The following is a 10,769-nucleotide window of genomic DNA, read 5'->3' on the forward strand; positions in this document are numbered from 1 at the left end:
AAACTGCACTTCGTTAAAAAAAAAAAAACAAAAAACAACAAACAAAACTCCAAAGGAATCTAAAAGACAGAACAATTATGAACTTAAGAAGATAATCACCCATCTCTCAAAACCACCAAGAAAACAACACTCAAAAAAACCCAATATGAACCCTCAAATACTGATTCCCCTGAGAAACTGACTTACCATGATGCCTATAACAACATCACCTTTCTTTCTGTCTTTTAAGTTTTCTCCGTTTTCACAGATACAGAGGAGGTAGTTATCAGGGACATCTGTTGTCACATCTTCAACATCTAGAGAATCATCTAGCTTCAGCAAAGGGTTCACATGTAAGAAATGTTAAAAAAAATAGTACACAGACATTGGTGGATTATTCACAAGTCCTTCTATATTTAAGTCCTTCTCAAATATATTTTGTAACTCCTGCTCTGATTTTGCTGCTATGCCAAAAGTTAAACCAGCAGCTCATTCTGCACATGGGCTGCTTCACCTTGCCACTTTGACTTTATATCTACAAACCATGTGCACGCAACAATAAAAAATAACTGCATCAGTTATTTTTTAATGTCAAAAATGTTTTTGAAGTTAAAAATGCAGCAACTAAAAAGCAGATAATTCCCCAAGTTAAGCAGAAGTCTAGATCTTAGCAGGAGTGCTAGTTGTATTGAAAACTTGCTGCACATCTATCCACCAGGCTGGGTCTGTTTTTCATCCAGTTTGCCAACCATTACAAGAAGGTCTGTAAGTACACTAGCAGTTTTCCAACAGAATCATCACAGAGTCCCAGACTGGTTTGCATTGGAAGGGACCTTAAGGCTCATCCAGTTCCAACCTTCTGCCACAGGCAGGGACGCCTTCCACTAGACCAGGCTGCTCCAAGCCCCATCCAGCCTGGCCTTGAACACTGCCAGGGATGGGGCAGCCACAGCTTCTCTGAGCAACCTGTGCCAGAGCCTCACCAACCTTACAGGGAAGAATTTCTTCCCAAGATCTCATCTCAACCTCCCCTCTGTCAGGTTAAAGCCATTCCCCTTGTCCTGTCCCTACAGGCCCTTGTCAAAAGCCAGCTTTCTTGTTAGCCCCTTTAGGCACTAGAAGCTGCTCTTAGGTCTCCCAGAGCCTTCTCTTCTCCAGGCTGAGCAAACCCAGCTCTCTCAGCCTGTCTCCAGAGCAGAGGTGTTCCAGCCTTCACAGCATCTCTGTGGATCTACTAAAGTGCAACCTTACAGGTATTAATCTAACAATCTCTTTAATCTAACAATCTTTTTAGCTCTTCATATCTAGTAAGTACTAGTTTGAGAAATAATTAAAAAAAAAAAAAACAAAACATTAGCTAGATAAGTCAGCAATTATTAAAACTAAGACTGGAAGGAAAGAAATTAAGAAAAAAACTTCACTTGTTAAAGGCTACTTCTATGTCATTTTCTCTTTCACGTGACAGTCAAGAATTAATTACCCAGGTAGATTTTTAACAGTCCATTGATTATATCACCTTCTTTTCACTTTAAAGCAAAGAGTTGACACCAGACAGCAAATTCTTCTTCGTTCACACCCTCCTGAATCACTAATGCTATGCATTCTCAATCTAGTGAAACAAGACCTACAGGGCACTGTAGACTTGGGAAGTCCATGCTCTGACTTCAGAAAGGAACTACAGTTAACACAAGTTCTGTTGTTTCACAACAAACCTAAAGCCCTGAAGAGATTAAATTCTTTATAAAGCCAGCATGTTGTTTACCATAACATAAAATTAAAGGAAGAGCATTTCCTGCTGCCACTCTTTATAAAGTCAGCCACTAGCTGACAAAGACTGGAGTCTGAAACCAAATTTATTTGAAAAAGGATATCTTCTCCAATAAGTGTAGACTTAGTGTAGAGAGCAGTCAGTTTCCGGCTGAAGAGAGAGCTTTTATTTTCTCCAGCAGCCTTCAGTGCTGCAGTTTCCATTTGTTTTATTACTCCAACCTACAGGCACACAAACAAGAAACAAGGTTAGCTCTTTGATAATAAATGTCTTTTTTAATATTACAGAAATTTGGTGATCTTTTAAGGTGTGCAAACAGCACATCAATCATTAAAGCTGAGCAGGAATGGCAGAGACTACTATCAATCCACCTAATGAGGCTGTAAGGCACTGCTGTTCCTTATGCTCTTTCCACTTCCAACTACCCTCTCAACTTCAGACCCTGTGGCTTCTTGCCCCGTTTTGAAACAATTTAGCTAGAGTTCACCAATTGCCAGAGAATGATTGCTGCAATCAACTTAGATTCAACAGTCCTTTTCTCATAATGAGAAAAAAAACCACAAAGGTATCAACAGAAAGCAACAGAATTACAGGGATCAACAACAGGAAGGAAAAGAGAAAAAGTAGTTTGAGAGAAGAAAAACAGGGAGTGAGGAAGAACAAAAGAGAGAGAGGTTATATAATACAATATGATGTATAAGTAATGTAATATATAATAGACTATATAATATGATAGGGTATTATATATGTAAATGTTAATAAAATAAAAAAATACAAAAAAGTATGGTAAGCTATAATCTAACATGGTATAACATAACATATAATCTTTATGAAATTCAAAGGCCTGATGAAAAAAACTTAGAGAAAAAACTGTTCTAGAAAATATAAAGATACTTTACGGTAAAAGGGAGGAAGCTTCAATCTACTTAAATTCCATGACACACCACAGAATACAGCTATTGAAACAATGGAAAGTTAGCCATTTTAATTGCAAAAACGCATGATAATTTTGTTTCCCACCTGGCAGTTGAAATAAGACTCTGGTAGAATAAGCGCAAGTTATTTCAGTGTTATTCTTACTTAACATCATTTAATAAAAGCCAGGAATAACCTTATATCCTTTTGCTACAAGTCGTCGCACGTGGACAAACAGCCTGTGACTCGGTATACTGGCTGTCATAAAGTTATGATCCTGATGACAATATATGTTTAGTTCTTTAGCTGCAATCTGCAAAGTACAGGAAGAAGAGTCAGCCCGTAATTCAAAAGGCAATACTTGAGCTCATCTCTATGACAACACTGATGCACAACTACAATTAAGAGTCAAGTGTCAAAAGGAAAACATTACAGGAAAAAAGAAAAATAACACAGAGCTGAGCTCCTCCACCTTCCTGTCCCAGCATGTTGTCACTAACACAGGCTTCAGTATCACAGCCTTCACGTCAGATTCTTATGCTTCACCTTGACCTTTACCACCATAAGGTAAACCACCAATAACACATACACACAGATTCTGCAATACAGCTCAACAACAGGTCAAAGAATTTCCATAATGCTAAGTATGCAGAAGGGAGTTATTTTAACTGCGGTTATAAAGATGGTATTAAGCTAGAGAATCAACTATAATATTGAAAAATCTTGATCCAACAGCAGTGGAAGCTAAACACTCCACAGAATAAAAATAACAACATAATAATATATGATTTGTATTTGCTTTTTTGCCCGTTGGCAAAAGGTAGGTGTACACTGATTAGGAAAGTGTTGGCAAGCCGGAACCGTAGCCAAACACTTAACGGTGTACCTAGATAGTATATTTCTGTTTCTGGACTGTGACCGCACCAGCAAACAGGTAGACAAATTACATAGTACACATCTGATTGGGAAAACTAATTCCCAGAAACTAAGCAAAGTTTCTCCCTGGTCTCATGTATGGAAACAAGCATAGGTCAAAGGTTGGTAGCAATGATTTTAGGACAGATCACACAAAAAAAACCTCATTACAAACCATTTATAATTTGTCATTTTAAAATTAAGTTTGATGCAAAGTACCTGCCAGTTCTACAGATCAGGCATGTGTGGGTGCCGCATCTGAACATGCATCTTAACATTCTAGAACCTCATCTTAAGTTCTCAATATGCAGGACAGCAAGCGTAAGATTACAAAATAACAAATGCTATTTTAGTAAAAAGTTTATGCAGAATGGATACTCTTCAGTTTAAGTATGCAGAGATTTTTCATCTTGATTTCAAGTACAAAAAAAACTCACAAAATTTATGCCTCTCAAAAACATTCCTTCTTGAGGTGGCCACAGACCTAGTATAGCACTAACGTAATGCAAGTATCTTTCCATAATCCTGACAAAAAAAAAAAAATTACCTCTGCATCTTCTCCAAAGAAGCGGTATTTGTAGCCACACTCCACGCATAAAACAGCATCTTTATTCTGTTTCTTCATTTCTAGGAACTGAAGTTCCAGTGGAGTGTAAATACTTTTGGTTCTCTTATTGAGATTTGTATCTGAAGTATTCTGAGTATTTTCGTAAGACTTAAAAGATGCAGAGAACTGACTAAGGTCACAGCGTAACTCCTCCTGTAGATGGAAAAGTAGAGATAGGAATTATTAAATAAATCAGTCACCCTTGCAGGCCTTGGCTCATATTGACCAAAGAGCTCAAGACCGTTCTTGCATTAAACAGCCCCAAGAACTTCAGCAAAAGTAGGATATACAGAATACAGTTTATTTGGATTTAAAAGGAATTAAAAAGTCATGAACGTAAAAGATTTTGCTTCACAGCTGTCCTCACATATCTCAGCTGAAATCAGATCTCTACTGTATCATGAGCTCTCAAAACTCAGATCAAGAGACATGCAGGCTGCAAAGACTGGGCAGTCTAAACTGGCCAGATATAAAAATAAAGATGAATTACCACTCCAATTTACAGGTGAGACACTGCAGCGCAGAGAAATTAATAACATTCCAAAACTCCATGGTAAATCAAGAAATAAACCAATTTCAACACAAGCCTCAGTTCACTCTCAGGCTCCAAAACTGTATTTCTTCTCCAGTGTGCCCTTTCTACATAAGCTCGGCAGACCTCCCAAAATAATTTATTCTGAAACACAGAAAATCTATGTTAGTTTCTAAAACTCTTTAAGAGTTAAGGCTTTGAGACCACTGCCTCTGTGGTTTATTATTTACAATGACATTATGTAGCCTATGCTAGACAAGCAACTTGCAGCTCTACAACTTTCTTTTGTTCTGTACAGGAAGCAGGGTGGTGAATTCAGTCTTTTGGAACAACACTGATAAGGTGCCCTTCACTTACAGCAAAGTTTCTCCTCACATATATCACAGTATCAAGTAGTGATAAAATCGGTTAAAGATAAAATAAAATACAAAGACAACATCCTCCACAAGTTTAGTATGACCGTGTCTCTTTTTACAGAGAAAATTACTGTAGCAACGCATGTGAAATAAGGTCATGAAAGAAAGTAAAATAAGTAAAAACACACATGAAAGTTGAACTGTTGAGATGGTAGTAAGTTAGCAGCTCAAGGGATTTAGAAGAAAATTATCCACATAAAGAAGTTCTAACTCTTAAGAAAAAAGCAAGACACAAGCACTGAGATAAGCCACTCCAAGGAAGGCAGGCCAGCCCCTCCCCACCTGACTGCCTGGGCAGCACAGACTCAGCTGGTGTCCTTTAGAGAAAGATCATAGCAATACTTTGCTAAGTCATGAGTCCTCACTATCTACTGAGTATATTAAGAAATAACTGCTCTTTACTTTTACTTCGCATACATCTTGCTTGCAGAGTTGCATACAGCTTGCTTGCACATGGTTAAAGCTGACCTTCCTTGTGTTCTAGGAAGTGAGTTAACAGCTGCCCAATCCCACAGACAACGTGCGATTGACTGGATCCAAAGGCTGTTTAGTGACAACCACCTAAGCATACAAATACACAGTGGCAATACTGCTATAAAAAGCACAACAGTATCAGTGCATTGGAAACCAACTTTGTAATAGGAAGGCAGAATACTGCACAGCTGATACACAGATTAACAATCAAATCCATTCAAAGATAAAGACAAACCTGCAGAAACAACAATCTCGGGCCCACAGCTCAGTGGAAGGAATGTTGAACATGCCTTTGCTCACCAAACTAGCACTTCCACTGCAACACACACATTTTTCACAACTTATGCCAGGCATATGCTGTCTCCAGTTTACAGAAGAAAGTCACTAAATACACTCCATGCATGTTTCAAAAACACGCACATATAAAACACATAGATTTTATAGCTTCAGCATCTAGAACTTTCTCAAACATCTGTGAGACATGCTAAAGTATGACTTATAGATTAAACTAGCAGGGGCAGCATCTGGTGTAACTGCATGGAGAAAGGGTCAGAAGTTAGTAAGCACCAGACAGACAAGGGTTTTAAGAAGAGGGACAGAGAAGTGATCAGTTTCCTGTGTTCTCCAACTGACCATACCTACAATCTCAATTCCTCGTCACAACAGAAATCTCTTGCCACAAGAAAGAGATTTATGTTTTGATCTCACATTCACACAACCCAGACACTCAGCTTAACATCATGACCTTCAGACAGGGAATGTCAAATCAATTATACCACCTTTCATACAACCGCCTTCCTCCAAAAACACATACAAAACTTTGTTAAAGAGCAGTTGAGTCACAAGGCAACACCACCACAGGCAGCTATGAGATGATTTCCAGGACCTTCATGTACTTCAAAGTGAAGTACTTCAGTACTTCAAACTTAGCAAGCTGACCCCAAACCCAACCAATAAATTATGTTAATTAGCCCCATAATTAGGAGAAGCAAGTACTATTATACTCTTATCGACTTCTAAAATGATGATTTTTCATGGGAGCCACCCATATTTTCTGCAGATGAAAAAAAAACAGTGATATCTTTAGTAGTTAGATTTATCAGCAACTGTATTAAGCTACATCTCAGCAGAATTCTACATCGTATTTTTGCAAAGAAAGTCTGCTTGGAATTTTACAGGTTTGTATCCAAACTGACAGAGCTGAAAGAAAGCTGAGCTATAGGGCACACTGAACATTTGTTATTACAACATTACGGGTTCACACACTTATAAGATACACTCCCAGTGGTTCTGCTCTCTCCTTGCTGTTTTTTTCAGTGGCATCACTGAACAGCTGTAAGAGGCATCCAGCTCACTATGCTAGGAGTTCCAGGAAAATATCCACACAGAAACACTGGCATATTAGGCACTGCTGCACTATTTCATGACAGAACACCAAAACGCAAAGGGAATCTCGTGCCAAAGCTTGCCTTTTTAAATCACAAAAAGTAATCTGAGTAGGACTGGACCAGAGCTCTACGTACCTTCTGAGCAACCTTTTTGCTACTGTCCCAAGACTGAAGAGGCTTCTTCAGTTCTGAACTTTTTCCAGTAATAGCAGGACATTTTTCCAAACTCAGAGATTCTTTCTTCTGCAAACTATCCTCCTGGAATCTGTTACTTTGCTGGTCCGAATCACTGCAGAATTCTCTCAGTCTGCATAGAGTTTGCAAACATATATGGGGCTTTTCACACTTCTGAGGTTCTTTTTCAGTTAAAAAAAAAAAAAGGAACAAAAACATATTAGCAACTTATTTTCTAAAACAGAATATCTATTAGAATGACATAAGTAAGCAGAGAAAACAATCATCTTGCTCTATCACTCGCTTCCCTACAATCCTTCCCCTCTCTCAATGCAGTATTTCCGCCAGCCCCACAGAATTGTGCATGCAACCATCTTGATTAACTTCCCTGGAAAATCAATAATCTTCACCTGTATTCTTCTTCAGACATGGGAAAGAAACAAAATTATTTTCTGTACAGATTATTTCTGTACTGATAACTGCAAAGCCACAAAATTAGCCAAGAATATCAGAAAACTCTGGTGGTATTTTTTCATTACAGTTTTTAAGCAGACCATATTGCTGGTTGATGGTGTCTTAATGATGCTTCCAATCACCATCACACCCACAAAACTGAATATAATTCCCTCTTTAAAAAGAACAGTGAGGTTAATGCTTTTCAGTGAAGTGTAAGTGTAATGAACTTTATGTTCACTGACTTGTTTTTTCTGGTTTTCTACAAGCATCATTTACATTTGACATTGAAAGAGTATTTATCGGATATAAATGCTTGAACGTTTGTTTACAGCAAACTCACTTTTATCCTGAGTCTTCAGTGGATTACAGATGTCTTCTAGAGTAATTTGTCGTATCTTGGTCTTCTTTTCACAGGGTTCATTGCTTTCATTTGAGTTTCTCCTTGTGCCAAATTCAGAAGCCTAAAACATAAATTATACAGAGAAATTTAGTTACTTTTTCTCTTTGGCATCTTCCATGAACGACAATAATGCACCCAATTATTTCATAAACAGATAGTATGAAATAAATTTACAACACATGAAATCCTTATTTTTACCTATCGACTTTTTTATTTATAAAATAGTTCTTCTAACATTCAAGGCCACCAGAGGAAGCTAAATAGTGCATTTGATACCAGGAAATAAAGGGTTAACATTGTGCCTGCTTGCTTAAGCAGTCACTGTGCTTGGTGAAATAGAACCGTAGGAGTCAAAGTTGCTAGAATGGTGAAATAGAATTGTAGGAGTTACAGCTGCTAGGCAGAACTGCAGTAGATAAGATTCACAGCTTAATATTTAAGACATTCTTCTTCAGATAGTATCTTTAGAAAGTAAACGAACAAAAGATAGCGAGAGTAACAAAATTTGCAAACTTGACAAGTTTCTGCTTTAAGATACATAAAACCGGCTTGTACCGAACCTGACGTCTGGATAGGAGCTGAAACCCTATTGAGTCTGTGTGAATGCAAGAGGTTACTTGCAGTGATGAAGAGGAACTACAAGCCTTCATCCTCACGACCCCCTAACGACCACCACCAGGAGGCACTGCGCAGGCGCACCAATGGGACGAATGCCAGAAAACTAAATATAATACTAGACGGGAATAGGTTTTGCATATGTATTAGGCGTGAAGCAATCTCATGTTTAAGTAATCATTATATGTAATATGAACGAACTGAGTGGCAAAGAGGGTGCACATGCTTTTGGAGGAGCACCCCCCATGTGCCTCAGCTGAATAAAGCATACCTACTTTACAACTCTAACGAGTTGTGGGGTCAATCCACGTGTCACATTCTGTGAACAATTTGGATGTTGTGCCAGAAAGAAATACTTGTAGCTTCTATAGCTTCAAAAGGCAGCTTAGAACTACCTCTGTGGCAGAAAACTGAACCAGCACTTAACAGATATTCCCACCATTATCAGACACAGGATATTTGTGTCTGAATCAGATCTCTTCTGCAGATCCTCATTTCCTCAGTTCAGAGTCCTCTTCTTGTCAGATACTGGCCTCTAAGAGGCACCTACGACTTCCTACGGGCTACATCCCAATGATGGAAAAGTATCTTCTCTACACCATCCTGTAAATGTTAACCCACACTTAAAAGATTTACCTAAGCTATCTGTAAACACTTATCTAATATCATCCCCCATGTACAGAAAACAGTAGTTTCAACCACTGCTCCTTTAGAAGGCTTTTGACACATGCACTTTTGACACTTCACAAACATAAAATGTAAAAATGTATTTTGTTTCGTCTCTGATTCATCATTCATCATTTAGTTTCATAATTGATGACTTCTTTAGTCATACTTAGCGACAGTATGCAGTAAGTGTGACTAAAGAAGTAACTTGCAACTGCAAACATAAACACACAACAGGTACTTTTAGCAGCTAACATTCATGTTTCATAGAGTAATCTCAGATGGTTTTGAGTATATTAGTGGGAAATTCTATCTCCTCGTAACTACACAGGATCTCCACGCTCAGCAACTAAGCCCATAACCTCTACATAACATATCCACATGCACAATCCACATGAGTAGCAGGGCGTTCCCCTTCCAAGTCCACTATTACATACCACCAGGCTAATTAGAAAGCATTTTTTTTTCTGCATGGGCAAAAGCTAGTAATCACACCTTCCAAAACATATCAGGCGAAATATAACAAAAAGGGTTGACTCGAGACACAGGTGAAAAAAGCAGACAGCTTTCCAGGGCCAGAAAGGGCTACAGACATTATCTACAGGGGGACTGGAAAATATAAACTCATGATGAAACCCAGTTGCTGAGAGAAAGAATTTTTTCCCCAGCAGCGACATGAAGAGGCAGCTGGACCACTGCAACTCTCTTGGCCTTGCAGGAAACAGCAGACTGAGCTCCATGACTGCAGCAAGGGCCCAGGGGCAGAAGCTGTGCTGGGTGTCCCAACACTGCTGCAGCACTATCCAAACACTGGCTTTGCCAAGATCACCGTACTCGTGTCAAGTCTGAGGTCCTACAAAATGGGCATATAACGGCAGTTTCCGGAAAGACTATGTATGGCTACCCTGTGTTACACAAGGCAAGGATGCTACAGCAAGCACTGGTTAAACTAGAGACCCTGCCTAATGAAGGGGCCGCCGCAGGGCACCCTTCCATCCTTCCTGTCACGACCTGCTGACACGAGGTACCCGGACAGGCCCGAGAGACCTCCACCACCACACAGAGGAATCCCGCATGGCATCAGCGGGCCGGCCCGCACCCTACAGCAGCCCTCAGCCCCAACCGCCACCCCGGGCGCACCGTCTGCAGGGTGGCACTCTGCTCTCCGCCGCTCCCCGCCGCTCCGAAGAACTTGCTCAGCACCAGCTGCTTCCCGCCGCCGCGTTCCTGCCGTCGCCGTACTCCCCGCGGCATGCCGATGGCGGACGCAGGGCCGAGGCCGCGGGCACCGGCACCACCTTCCCCGCCGGATGCGACAGCGGGCGCGGGGCGGGGCGGTGTGTGAACAGCCTCTGCCCGCGGTGCGCTGCGGCGTCCACACAACCTCCCGCCTCAGCAGGCCGTGCTGTCCCTCTCACGCCAGCCCGCCTCGCTGCTGTGCTCTCGCTCGAGCGCTGCGAAGTC

The 10,769-nt window shown here is 40.3% G+C and overlaps 1 protein-coding gene across 1 annotated transcript in view; it reads right to left on the reverse strand.

Annotated features, from left to right (window-relative positions):
- The window catches only part of MSH3 (mutS homolog 3), a 119,434-nt gene that overhangs the window by 108,586 nt on the left and 79 nt on the right, over positions 1 to 10,769 (reverse strand). Inside the window, 8 exon segments of the mRNA XM_062613899.1 lie at positions 187 to 332; positions 1,851 to 1,968; positions 2,859 to 2,975; positions 4,125 to 4,337; positions 7,130 to 7,350; positions 7,965 to 8,085; positions 10,446 to 10,714; positions 10,717 to 10,767. Coding sequence (XP_062469883.1) covers positions 187 to 332; positions 1,851 to 1,968; positions 2,859 to 2,975; positions 4,125 to 4,337; positions 7,130 to 7,350; positions 7,965 to 8,085; positions 10,446 to 10,714; positions 10,717 to 10,767 — 1,256 coding nt within the window.

The sequence above is a fragment of the Pezoporus occidentalis genome, unplaced genomic scaffold (genome assembly GCF_034315485.1).
Source record: "Pezoporus occidentalis ecotype Australia unplaced genomic scaffold, CSIRO_AGI_Poc_V1 ctg170, whole genome shotgun sequence".
In the NCBI taxonomy this organism is placed as follows: Eukaryota; Metazoa; Chordata; class Aves; order Psittaciformes; family Psittacidae; genus Pezoporus; species Pezoporus occidentalis.